General features: G+C 34.0%; 2 protein-coding genes and 1 long non-coding RNA gene across 3 annotated transcripts; all 3 read left to right on the forward strand.

Annotated features, from left to right (window-relative positions):
- Window positions 1-4636: 4636 nt before the first annotated feature.
- Window positions 4637-7419, forward strand: LOC120341625 (ficolin-2-like). The gene is made up of 5 exons (XM_039410168.2): window positions 4637-5302; window positions 5628-5794; window positions 6142-6238; window positions 6605-6701; window positions 7014-7419. Exons 1-5 carry the CDS (start codon window positions 4993-4995, stop codon window positions 7318-7320), a joined length of 978 nt encoding a protein of 325 aa, XP_039266102.2. The 5' UTR covers window positions 4637-4992; the 3' UTR covers window positions 7321-7419.
- A 2132-nt stretch (window positions 7420-9551) lies between these two features.
- Window positions 9552-13616, forward strand: LOC120341626 (uncharacterized). Its single transcript, XR_013480326.1, has 3 exons — window positions 9552-10012; window positions 10904-11088; window positions 12878-13616. It is a non-coding gene; the product is annotated as an uncharacterized LOC120341626 (long non-coding RNA).
- A 1052-nt stretch (window positions 13617-14668) lies between these two features.
- On the forward strand, window positions 14669-17144 carry LOC120340810 (uncharacterized). Its single transcript, XM_039409179.2, has 3 exons — window positions 14669-14935; window positions 15651-15767; window positions 15887-17144. The coding sequence occupies exons 1-3, from the start codon at window positions 14836-14838 to the stop codon at window positions 16585-16587; spliced, it is 918 nt and encodes a 305-aa protein (XP_039265113.2). The 5' UTR covers window positions 14669-14835; the 3' UTR covers window positions 16588-17144.
- The last annotated feature ends 1988 nt before the right edge of the window (window positions 17145-19132 follow it).

Genomic DNA, 19132 nt, shown 5'->3' on the forward strand with positions numbered 1-19132 from the left:
AAATACTCTAGCTTCCTCATAGTTTTGGAGTTGTCACAAAGTCTATCTAAGAATTGAAATCGATCAGAGACATGAGGCGTGATATGCTTCTAAATTTGCATAAATTTATTTAGAGACATAATATGTTGATACGTTTCATGTAAACTATTTGAGATTTGAAGACAAGAGTATAAAACAAACTTCCTTTCCTGTTTGTTCTGAATTCTTATCTGAATGCAAAGAAAGGACATTTAAACTTTTTTCTACGACAAAGCTTTTTCCAAATCAAACTAACCTAAATGACTATACCGTTCAATACCACGAGTCTTTCAACATAAAAGAATCGTGTCACCTTTAAACATTAGCCAGAAAAAGCATGGCTCGCTATCGTGATTGAGTAGAGAGGTGTACATTGTAAGATACTTGTAATAACTTGTTAGTGTTTGACCAAACGCTATGAGGCCAAATATATAATTCAAGTCATTACGGTTACGGAAAAACAATACGGCATTAGTTCTTCAAAGCGATAATTCGTAAATAAGCATAAAACATAAACATTCCATTGGTCTTATGAAAAAAAATGCCGTAAACCCTATTCTTCGAGGAGCGTTAATCAAAGGATACAAACTCTTCTATAGTATATCCTTCGTAATCAATTTCTTCTACCAGCTGAACGTTTCCGTCTGAGACTATTCTGTTTACATGCTCAGCGTAGTTTATGATAATGCGCCTATGATTCTGTTAAAAATGACTCAAGTTTGTCTTGGCGCTATCGCTAGGATACATATTGCCCTTGGGCATTAGTGGATTTCTGCATAGCAAAGCTAAAAACTAAAATAATAATAATACGAGAGGTGAAGGGCGTACACGACACAGCCCGGATGATCTTACCTATTTCATGTCACTAATTGCCCGCTTATGACTGACTTTACGAGTGACATTTTTTAATGGCGTTGCTCTACTGGTCATAAGTTGGCCTACATGGAGTAAATTTACCAGCATTTATAGGTAATTCCAAAGTTAATTTGCCAGAAATAACGCAATCTAACTACGGGCCGTGCTTGGAACACCTTTTGCAGAATCCTAATATATAATATGTTCCCATTTTTATACATTTATATCCTGTCTATTAGCTACAATGCTGACCTATTATCATTACTTGCCGGTAATTCGACGATGTGCTGGATTACAGGATCGATTTGAATTATAATTTAGATGAATATGATTGAAAAGTCATTTATTTATTCGACTATAGTTTTATAGCGGTTCAAAAAAGGGTTTTAGGATTAATTAAATCGTGTGGACTGGAGAAAACTTCCCCGTGCGTCTAAGATAGTTATTGGGATTGAATTTGTTCTCGCTACAAGAGGGTATTTTTTATGAAATTGAGCACATCAAAAATGTACTCACTCAAGAGATAATAAATTGAGTAGTTTTTTATTGTGTAGACGTAGAGCGTTGCTCATAGAAAAGAATAATGGTGTAAACATTCTATTAAATAGCTTTCACCAAATAGTGAAAACACTAAACATTAAAAAGTTACCTCGAGAATTATTCAATAACATAATTGAGCATCAAACAACTTATACATTTGTCTTTTATTGGTTTTCAGGCAGATTTCGTATTCGTAGGTACCGTCATGGAAGTGAGTGTCGAAATATTGCATGCCCAATATTCCAGTCACTGCCATATCATTATCAATATGCAACAATCTATCGAAGACTAGTTATATTAAAGTTTAAATGAAGCATGGATTTCTTTAAAACTTATTTTGCGTATTACAGGTCATAAGATAAAGCTCGCCTCTTATGCTCGACAATATATATATATATATAAACAATGAGATATTTCCCATTTGTTAAATTGCAGCATTCCAACGAATGCAAAATTACAGAGTTTGTGGTTTCATTATTTACATATTGGCGGACATTTAAGTACAGTTTGGATACCGGTAACGTATAATTAGTTGGCGAATGACGTAACTAATTGATATGATTGGAAACGTTATACTTCTGGCGTTGAAAATGTGCACCATATGTACAATTGAAACTTTCTATTAAGTTTGTTGGCGTAACCGATAGAAAATGTTTAGTAAAATTACACAAAGTTAAATAGCATAACGTATTCACCTAACTGGCGACTGGATCAATACATGTTTTGAGGTTTATTCACTGTAAAAAATATCTGTAACTTGGCAATCGTGTGATCAGTAACTTTTTTCGGTCGAACAAAGTAATGCATTTCACACTTGAGAAAATCTGTTTATTTGTCATTCAAAAAAAGTTTGCTTTAAACTACAAGAAGTTGTCAGATGTTTTAGTTGAACTTAAATCCAAGTCATATATTCCACCGTGAGATTGCCAATCTAGAGCAATCGCATGAAGACGATTATTGGGAATTGTCACAAATTTTGTTAACTTTATAATGAACTAATGATGCTAAAAACATGACATGAACTCTCTGTGTCTGTTCACCGACGGTGCCAAAAGTGTCACATATAATATCAAGTAAATATGCCAATGGTTAATTACAGTCTGTTGTATGCACGTCAAATCGTTGGACTCCGAAAGCAAAAAAAAAATTGTAAATGGATATCCCTATATGTTTTGACTGATATTACAATAATAATAAGATGAAAATGTTCAATAGTGAAATCATGATTGTACTTGGCATGGAAGCATTATCAACGTCACAATTCTGCCTTTTGTGTATTGGTGAAAGTAGATGTGCCTATGCTCCACTTTGTTAAACACGATTTTTTATTTCATTTCTTTATACCTGTTGGTACAATTGGTGATATTGAATCTACAACCCATATTTTAGTTTATATAAAACAGATCAAATTTTCGGCATGGACTGAAATAGGACAGACATATTGTTCCTTCCCCTTCTTTGTTATGTAAATACTATACTATTTTCTAGGTATATATGAATGTAGAAAAAATAGGTTTTTTGATGGAACATTATATAATGTAAATATTATAATGATGCTCAAAGTGTGGCCAATGTGGATGAAACACCATTATAGACGCATGGCTGCATCAGAACAGCATAACATGAGTAAATTAAAAAACCTTGACTTTGATTTTGTATTGGTATGAAGAAGTAATATAGTTGATAACATATATTTTCCTATTTATTTCATTGTAGGCTATTTGTATTTCCTATTATGTCAAATGGGTTGCTGTGGTCGAATAGTGAACAGATTATAACTTTACTTATGTACGAGATATATTCCCGCATATCATTCCTTCGGGTACTACCATTGTTTGTGTAACAGGTTAGGGTTAGGGCATAATTTCATTCCGATTTTCCATATATATTTATAGTTCTATTACGAGTTCGGGGACTGTCTGTGTTAGACAAGTAAATATACCACCTACCCATAGGCTTCCGTCTCTTTACACAACTTGATGTAAAGTAGGCGAACAAAATTAGTTACCTCCATATTGGTACACAAACTACTGGAGTGCCATCATTTTTGCCAAGTGACATTATCAGCTCTTCGTTGACGTCTTGCGTTAGTGTCTGCGGAGGTTCGTCCATGGAATACACAAGAATTGATCGCCATCGGTTTTTGTTTTCCAACTGTATATTCTGCCGATACTTAACTTTACATAAATCTGAGAATTTTGAAGAGTAGGTTATTTAAATCTTGACAATTAACGTTTGAAATGATCAGGGGTGATAGAATGGCGCGATAGATATCTGCTCGCGTAAAGTTGATATTTTTAGCTGTGATTGTATTTGATTGTGTACAGATATCTCTAATTGTAGCCCAATGCAATCTCATTGACATTCACATGAAGGCTTCAGACTGAAAAATAAAAACATGTTGCCTAAAAGGTCGAGTTAGCGAGGTCAACAAACTGCAAGAATATGTACCAAGACATTGAGATACACTACTATTTTCAGTCGATGAATGTATAAACACAACATTATAAATCCTCGTAAACGTTCGGAACATCACGTAGGTCTTCAATTACAGTTTGCGTCATCGTCATGTACTTTCGTAAACATGATTAGCACAGTAAGTCTTCTTGTATGAAAGAATAAGTAGGCCTAACACATTCATTGAAGGTCTAGGTATCCACAACAGGTAAAATTTTATCAAAGAGACGTTGAAGTCTAGTTAAAATCTTTATATTTTGATTTGGATTGAGTTCTAAGATTTTTATTGCAAACTGTAAACTGCTTCAATGCGTTAAAAGTTTCACCAAATTGAACATGGTGGTTTTTTGTGCCTCCAGCTATTGGCGATAATATTACAGTATTACGATTTAAATGCAGGGAAGATGTAAAAAACTGTTATTATTGCTTTTTGTGCTTGATAGTTTTCGTAGGACATACAAATACTCCTTCTAGTACAGCTCAGATATCAGGTCAATGTAAGTTTTACGAATCATCTGAATGTCAAAGGGACCTATAATTGGAAGAAATGTAAACGATGTTTCTTGAAGAAAGTCAAAAGACGCAAATCAGGATTTTAGTTTGTTTATGTATTATAAAAACGAAAAATAAAAATGAAATGTTTGAAAAATTCAATATTAGTTGTTATTAATACTTTTTGATCTAAGATTCTAGAAGGCAAGTCGGACGCTCAATATATATAGCAGCATTTAAAATATTCAAATGTCTTCTCTTATCCAGTAAAAGAGAAAAGTTAATTTATTTGCCTATCGATGATAAAAATAAAGCAAAATATTTGTAGCATCTGCTAATGGAAATCAAATATGTGATACATTTTGGTTACATTTTTAACTGTGTGAAAACCAATGTTGGTGGTTGGCTATGGGATATTGAATTTAATGGATGACAACTTTGGCAACACGGCAAAACACCACACATTATATTTTTTTCACAAGGCAATTAAAATTCAGCGAAAAAAAAATACGAACACAGAAATGAAATAGAGTTGTGAATTAAATGGAAGCAACTGAAATATTTCCACGAGTGTTTCACGACCTCGTTACTGAGTATATTAACTGAATCGTTTACTTGTAGAAAGTGATTATGAGAGCAATTGTGTTATGTATATTGTTTGGGTTTGTTCACGCGAATGATCATGGTACTGGGTTGACCCCTCCGTACACATGCACTACAACTGTTTGTAAGCCTGGTCAACCCTCAGTTGACAATGGAGGAGAAGCCATGAATCAGGGAAGACCAGGAAAAAGAGGTCCATCGGGGATGAAAGGCGACAAGGGAGACCCGTGTCAATGCGATATAGCTGATACAAATGCAATGGCAGAGTTACGGGCGGAATGGGAAGCCATGAAAGAAAAGTTCATATTCTTGGAGGGAAGATTGAAAACACTGGAAGGTACATAGAGAATAAAATTACCTTCAGTACTAACCTCGATTAGCTTGAGGGTCTTGGATATTGCTCACAGCATAGCCACAATAATTTATTTGGGAATAGGCTGCGCTAAACAATAATTAATTTTGAAAAGCAATGATTGAAGCTCTCGCTATTTTAATTCCAGACCCTTTTTTATCTGAACTATACCCCGAAGGTTTATTATTTTCAGGAATTTTGTTATCATTCATCTGCTACACCATGTCCTACCAGCACAAATAAAGTATATAACGAGTACGGACTGTTTTGTCCAAAATGTAATATCACACAGCCTACATTTTTGTCATAGATGCTGTAACCGATCTACCGGAAAATTGCTCGTCTTACATGGAGTTGTCACATCAATCATCTATCTACGAAGTTGTGCCAATTTATCCGCTCAAATTTATTGGTGAATTGACACCTTGGATGACAAACTGCAAGAAAGCAATGGCTGAAAAAACTGATGGATGGGTGGCAAGTTGATTTTTAAAATAGACTTTTGAAAACAGAAAAATATTGTCCTATATAACTCACGGATTACTTCAAAACATATGTATATATAAAAAAAAATGTATAATAAAAATTGAATCACTGGATTTGTTGAAAAGTCAAAAAATAAACATGAATGGTGCAATCAAAATTATCAAAAAGTTTTTGTGTAAAAATTTCAATTTTGACATTTAGTTTGAGGAAGAAGTAATATTGAATTTATACTTTCTGTTATTCAATAAATTAGTTTATATTTGTGTTTATGTTTAATTCTTACATTTATATGTATTTACATTGAGTGAAATGAACTTTGAAAATTTAATTTCCCTTAGACTGTTCAAAGAAGAGTGGATGGGGGTACAGATTTTTATAGAAACTGGGAAAGCTATGTCAGAGAGTTCGGGGATCGAAATGGAGAGTTTTGGATAGGTGAGATAAAAAATATTTAGTTTATTATTGTAATTTGGGCTTTTATGAAATTTTTTCTCAAAACATTATTTTTTTTTCATTTTTTAAGATATTGGGATACGTTTTGTATGTTGAATAAAAGTGATATCTAACTTTAAGATAGAAGGCCAGGACTGTACCATTTTTTTTTTCATGTTTTTTTTATTAATATATAAAACACAGTTGATCGGTACATCTACAACATTATTAACTGTTATTAAACATTATTATTATTAACATTATTAAACACAACAGGACTGTACCTTTAAATATGCCCAATGAAAGTCCTATTCAACCTGTAAGTGGTGTTATTACATTTCAAATGAATGTCTCTGTCCATTTTTCAAGGTCTCCGTCGACTTCATCGCATGACGTCCGACAGGAAGTGTAAACTGAGAATTGATTTTAGGGATTGGGACAAGTCAACGAAATACGCTGAATATACGTAAGTTTATATCTTAGTACAAATTATTGACTACGCAACACTCCACGATGTGTAATATTTGAACTGTTTTGCATCTTCAGTCAGGCAAAATAATTTTTTGCTTTTTTTGAGAAATTCTTTCAAGCGTATGATGTATTATGTGGTTACAAATTCTTCAATATTGCTCTTTATAGCATAAATGCCTATCATAAATGTGTCCATAAATGTATAGAAGGTGCCAATCTGAATGGCGATTGGGATGACATATCAACTTCTACTAACGGAAATTGCGTTTGATTCAGATGATAATAAACAAACTATATCTGATTTCAGTATATTTCAAGTCGACGATGAAGCTTCAGATTTCAGACTGACTGTGTCTGGCTATTCTGGTAATATACAGGATAGTATGGCTCATCACAACAATCGAAGATTTTCCACATTTGACCGGGATAATGACGTTCATCCCACAATTGCATGCGCAGTGAGATATAAAGGTGCTTGGTGGCACGGTAATTGCCACGATTCGAATTTAAACGGTCAATATTTTAAAACCAAAACGAATAACGATGTAGGAGTTTGGTGGGATGGATTCTCATACTCATTACCTTACGTTGAAATGAAACTTCTCTGTATTTGATTTTTTATAAAAGTCATTTTTTGCGGAGTAAATGTATTGATTACACGACATTTAAATATTGAGCTTATTCATATTTTATTTTACAAGATATATTCGCAGGAAACGAATGAGTACTTAATATACAGATAACTGCACACACGCATTCGCAAAATTCCACCGACGCCAATAAGCTCGACTATGTGGACTCTTGCAGAAATCGTCACAAAACTTTTTTATGTTCCATTAAATTTGTTAATTTGATTATGTAATTGTACCAAGTGTAAGTGTTTCATCATTCATTCAAGTTTCAGTTCAAATGATCCAGTTCAGATCTAAGGCCTGCCTAATCTTTAGTCGTAAGCAGGTGCGCACCTAGGATTTTCAAAAGGGAGGGGTTTCAAATTCAGAATTTCCGATGCAAGGCTTCCGAAACAGTCGCCGCGATTACGTGCTACCGAATGCTTGTCTCGCGCTTGTACTGCTTATCGCACATTTAAGGGCTTGTCTTTCTTTTCGGATATAGAAAGAGCCGACTTTTTCGGCGTTTAAGAATTTTTTTGCCAGGTAAAATATTCAATTCATGAGATCGAGAATTTAAAATGTCTTTCTATAATAATTTAATTGTGTCTAACAAAACTAGGGGTTGCGTCAACTCACGTCCGCCATGGTCGTTAGAAAAATCCCAAGATCTGCTAAAAAATCGCGGAAGGTACAACAAAAATACCCATAAAGTATATTAGTTTAAAAATGCACATTCATCGCCTAGGTATCCCCGTGGATCGCAAAAACGTCACTGGTTTGAAGAGCCGACTTTTTCAAGGGATAAAGATCTTATTTTGCGCAAAATAATCAATCCATTCGGGCATATTCAAAATGTTTTGCTTTATTAATTTAGATGTGTTCATTTTAACATGAGGTTGCTCTGAAATATTACTGCAATCTGCGGACATAAAATGCATGCGAAAGTGCCCCGTAATACCGTGTTCTGCGATCCCGTGAACTCGACAAATCTGAGCTGTCCTTGCAGACCTGGCTTCACTCTATTTTAAACATATTACCGTTAGAAAAATCTATTCCGCAGAGTAAAATTTATTTTACTACGATAAAAAATTGATTGAATTTACTTTTCAGCTATATATCAGGGATAATAGCTGAATTTCGGTAATTTTAGAGGTACGTTGCGCTAACAATGTACTGATTCAATTGTCTGGGTTGGCCAGACTCATTTACCGTACGTGTATGAAGTATTGCGCTGCATGAATCTGTTCCAAGGTAATTTTGGGGGTATATGCTATTAAATTCACTCAACATCAGGCGCGATCGACAACTCGAGACGTGGCGATCGACCGGTCGATCGCGATCGACGTGTTGGCCACTCCTGTTATATAGCTTGGGTTAATTTGTATAGTCTTTGTTGAGAAAGTGTACTTATACGACTTCTATTTATTCTATCATAGTGAATCTGGGAACCCTCTATTTAAAACCTAGGACCAGTACGTGCTCTGTGACATTTGTTTCTATTTTTGCTTCCACGTATTACCTTTGTGAGTTACACCCCAATCAGTCAGGCGTAAAAAGGGAACTATTTCACGACTTGCTATTTGATATGATACTTTGCGGCGACGTCTCGGTTTTTTATGTGAAGTTCTTGCCTAACAAGGCATTAGAGTTTAGATAAGATTGTACTCGAACCCAGACAGTCACTTTGGTTACTTAATTAGTTCGAGTAAGCATATTGAGCAGTAGGCTATACTACATGTTACTTTTGGAGGAGGAACGTGAGCTTTACAAGGCGACAGACACATCTATAGTCCAAATAAGTACAATCGTGTTGTGCGTATTGCGTCATAAAATAAACATATTTAGTCAGTGATTCACAGCCAATGTAATGAAAACTGATAGAAAGCAAATGAAAGTATAAGACTGTTTTGATGACAATGGACAGCACTAGTGATTTCGAATTTGCCTTCAAGCTAAGAATATAACGAGAATATCGGTCGGAGACCGAAGACTTATCGATCTTAGATCGGTAATTAGTTAATAACTCGCTAATTATACGACATAATTAACCCAAAATCGATAGGCGTCTGGTCCGAGGTAAGGTGCATGCACATGCAAAATTTGGAGCAGATTCAACCACGCGTTCGTGAGATATCGCGTTCATCTAACAGACACACACACACACACACACACAGACATACAAATACCTATCAATATACTTACCGATCTTAAGATCGATAAGTAATGAGAACTGCAGATGGACGTGAATGATTCTGGAATGGTCATAGACACATAAAATAAACTTTCGCTTTTGTTTACGATTATTTTGAACATATAGGCAATGTTAAATCTGTACTTGGACAAGGTCGATAAGTGACAGATAACCCATCCGTGTAAAGCCCTAATTTTACTAGAATATAAATTTTTGTCGAGTGGAAATGATATAACGGACAAGGCATGACATACAATTGCGCAAGTCAAGACTCTTAGAAAAAAGTTATGACGTAAGAGAGCTTTGACAATAGTGTAGTTGCCACGAATGTAAATGGGTGCGCAACCCAGTTGTCAATACCCCAGCAAAATACACTTAACTAATATGTTTAGATATTAGAATGTGAAGTACCTAATATTTTGTTGTTTTGGGGCAATTATCTTACATATTGTCTTCTCTGAAACAACGAACTGCAAGTTACGGGATTACGACAATAAACCTGTAAGTATATTTCAGACAACTCGTAGTTGATGGTTTCATCATTCTTTAAGTTGGTAACTTGAATTTAGTATACCGTTTAATTAAACAGCTAAGGCTGTGAGCCAAGATCTCCAAAATGTTGTTCCTATATATAGTATATTTAAGTGTCATTGAATTGCATTGAGCAATGTATGTGAATGAATCAAATGGTGTTTGTGTTACCTGAAACGAAGTATGCATGCTGGAAGCGACCTTTTTACTGGGAAATTCGCTCAACTAAATAGAGTTAAAAGACACTTACATTTTTTTTTTTAAATCTCTATTAAGTTCTACGATGCTCAATATTCCACACAAAATGTGCTATTTTTTACGAATATTGCACCTTAAAGCCATGCCATGCAACACACTTCAGTCCCATATCGTCCCAAAATGATGCGGATCAACTGCCATGCTACTGGTATTTTGCGACGGTGGGATTTATTGGACACACAGTATGCCTATGGATCGTTTTGCTATTATGTTTTTGTTCTTGTTGGTATTTTCTTCTTATCTTAATGCTGATTAGAAAGTTTGAATGATCAGATAACGAAATTATTTCGCCATTGTTATGCGCTCTCTCGATATGTACACTTTTTTCCACAAGCAAAATTGTATTGACATTCGTATTTTTCACGCTGATGCTACAATTTAAATTATTTTATTTTAACACAGGCTCTAGTTACTAGAGTCTAGTAGAAATAAAATTAGGAATCGACTAATTTTTTTAATTGAAATTGTCGAATATTAACTTTTCTTATATATGAGTATCGCAGAAATTTTTATAAAGATTCTAAAAATATGAGAAGTTTCTGTTTCGATTTATAGTGGTTCCACAAATACAGGAATGTGTTTTAATAATATATTTTGCTTTAGGGATCCGCATGCGACTGCGGTGAAAATACTGCTCAATCAATATGTTACGTATCCAGAGTAAGGTTTCAGAATGGAAGTTGTGGATCCTGTCCATCGGGAAATTATTTTGACTATTCCATCTATGATTGTCAGGAATGTCCGAGACCGAATCATAACTGCGAGGAAAATGTATATCGAGACTGTAGGTTCGTATATATGGCTGTTTATTTGTGTTCTGCTATATTATGTTATTTACTTCTAATCAACAACATTAAATACTTACTTATTAAAATCTGAAGCGGACTTTCTGCTGTCAGAACATGTCAATAGTAAAAACGAGAATATCGGTCGAAGACCGAAGACTTATCGATCTTAGATCGGTAATTAGTTAATAACTCGCTAATTATACGACAAAAAATCTATAACCCAACCCAAAATCTATAGGCTTCTGGTCCGAGGTAAGATGCATGCACATGCAAAATTTGGAGCAGATTCAACCACGCGTTCGTGAGATATCGCGTTCATCTAACAGACACACAGACAGACAGACATACATACAGACAAATACCTATCAATATACTTACCGATCTTAAGATCGATAAGTAATAATGTTTACTGAGCCACATGACTTCTGGAGCAAGTCTCACAGAGACCGTTACACTCATTGAAGTGCACAAATAGCCAGTTTCAAGCTTGGAATAATCGGTTGGTTTGAAGACAAAAACTAGGCGAGAAGATCCCAGGGGGACGCGAGAGGTCATAACATGTCCATTTGAAATTCCACGCAACTTTCATTCTTGTTTCTTTTTATGACGTAATATTGTGTTGTTCATACACATGCACTATGCACAATAACCCCGTTTGTCAATGCCACAATAAACTACGTGTCACGAAATAGTATCAACATGCGTGATAAAACCCGTTAAAAATGAATATCGTATTTCGTGCGATCTCTCATACTGGTATTCAAGTATGGTTGTTAACATTGCCTCGTTTTCGTAATTTTGAATTTTTTTGTCAGTTTTCAGTTGTGTTTTCAAAAAATGGTTGTAAATCAAATAACTCTAATTGTCAATATGTCTTTGGATGACCCTTAGTTTAGTTGCAATAATTATGAATTGATAGCACAAACACTGCGATCGACTAGCCTAAAATTAGCTCTCAGTACCTGTAAGCGGAACGTGGTGTAATGTTTCGAACAAAAATGATAGTTTTGAAAACGTAAGTAATTTTAAGCGCTGACTCCCAGAACATTCTCAAATAAAGCGTCTAAAATTTTGTCATTGCAAAGTGAAGGGTCGGAAAAACGTCCACATGCATAATTAATGTTCGAATATGAACTGTTTTCTTTATGCTGAAAATGTACATAAATTCATTTGCACTTCTCCATTTTGTAAACTGTATTTTCAACCTGGTGGTTGTAAGCATGTTAGAGGGTATGGGTATTGAATTTTGAAGACGTTAGGAAAGCCAAGAAGTCTGTAATCGTTGTGTATTTTCAACGCGCAGTTGATGGATTTTCGCATAGCTCAATAGTGATGAAGTAAACAATCGATTGAGATTTTATGTGTGTTATGTTAACGTTTAAGCAGAAAATACATCAAAGCACAAAAAGCATACGTTTATTGCGTTTAGTTTTAGCTAAAATTTAGTTTGACTTCACCAGGTATCGCAAATTGTGCGCAAATAGGAAAATGCATGAAGACGATTATAAAAAGTATGGCCTTATACATATGACAGAGAATAGCGAAGTTGTACTCCGATCCGTTTTATGTCTAAAAAAAATCAACTAGCGAAGTTGCAAAGTTTGTAAGATTTTTTAAAGGGAGACACGGCCTAAAAAAAACCACTGTAATCTAGAGGGAACATGAATTTATTTATGTATTTATTTATTTTTGTTGAAATAATAATTACAAAGTAATTTGAATGTGACTAAAGTAAAGTAAGAATTGTTTGATTAAAATTTTTAATTTTGCTTGATTAAATTTCATTCAGGCCATGTGAAAAAAACAAATTTACGACTATCACAACAAAGTCTACCACAGCATCATCATCAACACCATCTCTATCATCTACTAGTTCATACACATTCACAAAAACTTCAAGCACAAAATCGGTCGCATCAACCACCACCTCTCCGCAAAGTAATCAAGTGAAATCTACAACTCAACAAGTTCAGACTATTGAACATTTAACAACCACATCATCTGCACCCAATTCGGACCACAATATACAATTAACGAATTTAGATATTTTATTTATTAGTATTGTTGTGGTAGTGGTAGTAGGAGTTTGTGTTTTTTGTTTGTGCAAATATCTATCAGCCGAATAAAGGTCAAGCGCACAAAGGAGCTCCAGGGTTCGTTGGCGTCCGGTTTCTACCAATTAAATACAGTATTCTATATCCATATAAAGACTATCTTTGGGTTTTGTGTTTAAATAGACGTGAGAATTCTGAACGACAAAAGCGATTCAACATGGCATAGCCGAAAATATATGAAATGAATTGAAATGTGTTCATACTTTATTACTGATGAAATATAAAGAATTTTTTTTATCATTTTTAAAAATTCATTACTTGCATCGTTTTTTTTTGTAAACTTACAGACAATGTGTATAATTATGTACTATTTTTGAAAATGATGTAATGGTTGTGAGATGGTACATGTGTTCAATTATGCAAATATTCATTGTTCAAATTTGAATATACATTTTTACGAATAAAAGGAAGAAATGATTTCTCAAGTGAAAACGATGCTTCTGAAGAGATTTAAGATATTTGCACTCAAAATTAACAGAAAACTTTTCTGATTGATGGGTCTGAAATGTTTTTATGTTCAATATATAATTACATTATTGTCATCACTGGTTAGTCAAACTCACCATATGAACGAGCACTTGAATCAAGCGGCAGTAGGCCATCTGGTAGTTAACAAATATAATTATAGCTTGGGAATTCACATGAGAAATTTCAAGAAATGATCAATACTATTAAACTAATAAGAGTATTCAAAGCTTTGCTCTTACTACGGAGTTTCGGATAAATATTTTTGTTTGTGTTTGGCCAGGCTTGCAGGAAGGTGTGGTTGAGTGCAGTACCTTTCAACTAAGACCGCATGGTGCATACCACTGCGAACTATTGAGAAGATTAAAAAAAAAATACAGTATGGCAATATTTCAATCGAGAGGACATTTAAAAAAAAAAAAAAGGGAAATAAAGCATTTTAAACTCATATTTATTTTCTTTATATGGCAATTTCGGCAGCCTTCTTGTTTTACATTAAATTAACCCATGCCTATGATACTTCTTGCTATTTAGTCGTTATGAATTAAAACTGAAGGAATCGTCTGCAAGTCTCCAGTCTGTAAATTTCTGATGATTTGGGATAACAATATTATAATTAAAAAATATTTGCGACGATTCAAGGCTCCTATTTTAACCGCAATGCCTTATCGTGGCTAAGGAATCGCACGTTGGATACACGCTTATAATTAGTAATAGATAACTACTGGTGTACAATCAAATGATTAACTTTACTCATAGTCATAATTAAGTGAAATTTTCCCATTTTATGTCATCACTTTTCATATAGTAATTAATATAATTCTGTTTTTAACACAATTAAGTCCTTAACTTTAACTCCAAGGTAACACTTACCAAAGATAAAATGGGTGAATATAATTAGGACATATCCGGCTAAAAGGTACTTTATAGATGCATATCATGGCACGTGGAGAGTTGACAGGACAGTCGTATTTGATATTTAAGTGGGGCACGTGAGTCTTTGAGGTCAGGTTCAATAATTAATGTTCAACGTAGTCAGGGATGTAGTGAAAATTATGTTAGTAGATTATAGTTTAGGGCTTGTTGGTTGTTTGTTAATAATCTAGTTGTACTATAGAAATTGATTCACTTGCTTTTTATTTTATTAGTATACTAATAAAGCAACAATATGATGTCTCGCGTAATAACGAAAATATTAGTAACTGCCACTTGCATTTTGGTGGCCTGTGATGCTGAATATATGCAAACGAATTCTCAATGCAGCGTTGGTGAGTATTACAGATTTTTATATAAGTGCCGGAATTATTCATCTTTATAGGGGTTTGGTGATGGGGTTGCAAGCACTCAATGAAGTAAAGTATAGCGCAAGGAATTTTATAGAAATAAAAATTAATATAACATAAATTGAAAATAGAAAATTTCAGAAAACGCAAAAACTCCAAATTAGAAAATTGTTGTTCTTTTATCATGTCTTTTATACTTTTGCTCTTAGAATAGAGCATGTTATGAATGAAAAGCAGGGAATTGTTCCTATTTTACTTGTTGAACATAGTCTATCTAATTTACTGAACACTGACGCACAAGCCTGAGATTTCAAACCAACACCGCCAACATATAGTTAGTCACAAGACGGAAAATTTATCGATCGGCAATAGATTTGAGAAATTACGACATACGTATTTATGAGAAAAATTTATCTCGTATGAAGATTGCCGCTAATGTATAGCAAGGATTGATTTTGAAGCCATGGTTTTTAGAATTCTATTACGCCTCGCAGCTTTGTGAAGTTTCGTACTATTTTTATCAAGACCTGGCTATAAAAAAACAGATGGTAACTATTTTGTGGTTTTAGACTAAGTATCATTCTTGTTATATAATGTAATATAATATAATAGGTAATATAATTTATTTTTGTACTGTTAGTTTAGTTTTATACACCATAGTAAGAGTGAAAAAAAATTAAAAATTATCATTTTTTTCCAGATCTTGATTTTTCCACAAAACCGTGCTTTCGATTAATTGACATTGGGAAGTTTACTTGCGATTTTTTGTACAGATGTTGCTGGAACCCTATTGAAAACAAATGTATTCAAAAAGAAGGTAATAAGAATATCTAATGAGTAAATAAGAAAACAATGTCTAAAATCTTAGAGTTATTTTAGGGGACTTGCAATGCCAAAGGATATTGGTTTAAACTGTTTTAACAATTGCACATTTAGACTTCACCCATTCATCAAATCATCAGTTTAGTCGGAGAATAGGAAACAAGGTAGGAGTCGAACCGGAACTTGAGTTTAAAATGGAGGAATATCTAACAACTGAAACAACTACCAATGTAGTACCGAGTGGTCCTTTTTCGACAGAGTATAAAAAAAATGAATATGGCGTGCATAACACGAATCAAAATCAGCTAACACCCACTGTAACATACGATGCAACTACGACAAAGAAATCTTCTCATAATGAACGATCGATTAAACAAGATATCTTAGAAGGCAGCGGCGAGAGGAGTAATACTATCGAAGGTAAATCACCAATGCTTCACGAAAACGAGGACTTGGAACTACGCAGTCTAGTAATCGACGAAACTAGTATATTTTTAACTCATATTTACGAGGCTGAGTTAGTTGATGATTTTGTCGAAGAATACGGATCTGCTATGGATAACGAAACAGGAATAACAGAAGAAAGTTTTATTAACCAAGAAACGCAGGTGACGCAGAATGAGGAGGAAATAATTGACGTCGATTCTCTCGATGAAGTTTCACCACCAGATGCTGATAGAGAGCAAAATATGTCGAATAAAGAACGAAGACTTGCGGAGAGACAGCGACGACGGGAGCAAAGGCGGATAGAAAGGGAAGAAAGAAGGCGTAATCGCATAAAAAAGAAAGGGTTAAGTTCAACTACAAGAAAATAGTTTTATTACGGAATGGCAAATAAACTTAAGTAGTGGTACAAGTAGAAAAGGAGTAGTAATTCGTTGAGCTCGTCTATGTATTGAAGCAAACGACTAAACAAAGGCAATGTACGTACAGATAACACTAGCAAAAACTATGTAAAATTGTAAAGTTATAGATGGCCAAAACATCTTTAACGCGAAACATAAAAACAGTATGTGTGTACTTATTCGCTGTGAAATTATTAATGCATAATGAAATACACTGAATTGAACAATCTCCATCTGTTTTAGGTTAGTGACATGTGCAATTCAATATAAAAATGTGAGTGCGTATATTCACAGTTGTGGCGTCCTTGTTTTTATAGTTTTTAACATTATATTGTGTCGAATTTTATGGATTCGCTGCTCTATTCGTGCTAATTAATACTTGGACCCGAATAAGGATGGCAGGAATTTCATTTTTCATGGCGGCGGTGTCTTCTTTTGAATACAAATTGCTTTTTATTTCACATATTTTAATTATTATACATTTTTTTCATTTAGAACATCAAATAAATATTTAATAATAAATATTATTTCTGCGTACGTTATTTCCCAAAATGTCAGCCTGCAATTTTGTTCTTTGACCTTGTCTTTAAAAGGATGCGACAAATTTTATCACTATTTAACATCGCGTCTCTTTAGAAAATCCGTCTGCATCTATTGAATTATTCTAGATGACCTTAGAAAAAAACATGTAGAATTACCAACATTTTCTTAGAAAATAAAACATGCTGAGACAAGAATTCAAGTTTGAATGGTAAACTAACATAGAATTTGAATATTCGACGTTCAATGGTATTTAACAGCTATGGTATACTCTCACGTTTCCGCTGAAATAGAAATTCACTCATCAAAAATTGTTTCCGTGATTGATATCTGTATCGTATTTTAGGGTGAGGTTTCGGTGACATTATGATAGGATCACGCGAGACGTTTGTCACAATATTATACGTTTGGGGTTTACTTACGTTAGGGAAATGGCTATATAACGGTCTCTATTCATATCACATAAACAGGACATGTTTGCTATATATTGTCAAATCAAATTATTATTTTGCTTCCCTGGTCAGAGTTTTATCACATTAGTAGGTTAATTGTCTGTGAAACGAAAAGTATTTTTATTTAGTATAATGTGTTTAGATATGTTTCCTTTGCTCAAAATACAAGTTTCGCGAATGAATTGCGAAATAACCTATTTTTAAATAAATTTCTGGAAATTTACTGTGACGTATTGAGCGATATCTCGTCGGTGCTTGATTGTTTATCAAAATATCTGAAATCTCTTTTGCCTGCTGATGTCACAACCGCAACGACACGGACGTGATAGGTTAAATACTATTGTAGTGGTTTAGCGGAAAAGAAATTATTGGATATGGAATCAGACTACCAAATCCTGTATAAGCCATCAAAAACATGATTGTGGTTAGGAAATACTAATCACGTTTTGTATTTGGCAATATATCATACTGAAAACTCACCTTGAATAGATAAAGTAACGTCCATCTCACCGTGAATATGTAAGGTCAGGTACAACTCACCGTGAATAGGTGAAATAAAATACACCTATTTATACGTTTTTACGACATAAAAAGGATTATCAAGTCTTAGAAAATCAGCAGGACTTACTTGTGTTGACATTTCACTGGAGAGATTAGGTCTATGTTATAGTTATATTAATTTAAAACCTAAGCAGAAGTTACAATTGCTGACACATACTATTTTTAATATTTGAATGGCACAAACATTGTCAAAGTGAAGTAGTAACTATCCTGGTCACGGAAGGTTTTTTTTCATCTGATAACGATAGCAAGATGTTTTACACAACAAAATAACGATATGTCGTGAAATAGACTGCTGGTAATATATACGCATATTCAATTTCTAAAAAATGTCTCATTAATTAAGGTTATCATAACCTGATAATAATAACACATGACATTAATATTGGATTCGATTTTCTTATCTGGTGCAAAAAACAACAAAATTATCAATATTTATTTCTGGTGCCCATATTGAACATTTTTTGGGAATCTCATTTACCCCACACCCGTAACCCAAGATTTAATATTGCATGAAAATAGATGCTAAGAAAACTAGCGAAATATTTTCAGTTTTAAAGATTCGATGGAAGACTTTAGCGATATTAATTTAAATTTTGGTCGAGTGATGGTTACTTAAATATGTGGATTACCGGTACATGTTATAAAATGCCGGCAATATCTAATCTAACATTAATTATTTCGTTGTAACACACGGGGCATTTCCCAGTTTATAGTGTAACATGATTTGTATGTCGACATGTGTGCTTAGGCAGAATATCCTTGGTCGCTCAAATACTAATGCGACGTCTAGCGGCTGTATCGTTTCTCACTACAAAACAACAGCTGTGTGTGGAATTAAGTTTAAGGTGAAAAGTACTGCACAGCATGCGTACTTTACTCATTATTAAATTAAATGATTCAATTAGAATGCCTCAACTATTGGACGTGCTGTGTATATAGTCGATGCACACAAAAAAGTG

Source organism: Styela clava, chromosome 14 (genome assembly GCF_964204865.1).
Source record: "Styela clava chromosome 14, kaStyClav1.hap1.2, whole genome shotgun sequence".
In the NCBI taxonomy this organism is placed as follows: domain Eukaryota; kingdom Metazoa; phylum Chordata; class Ascidiacea; order Stolidobranchia; family Styelidae; genus Styela; species Styela clava.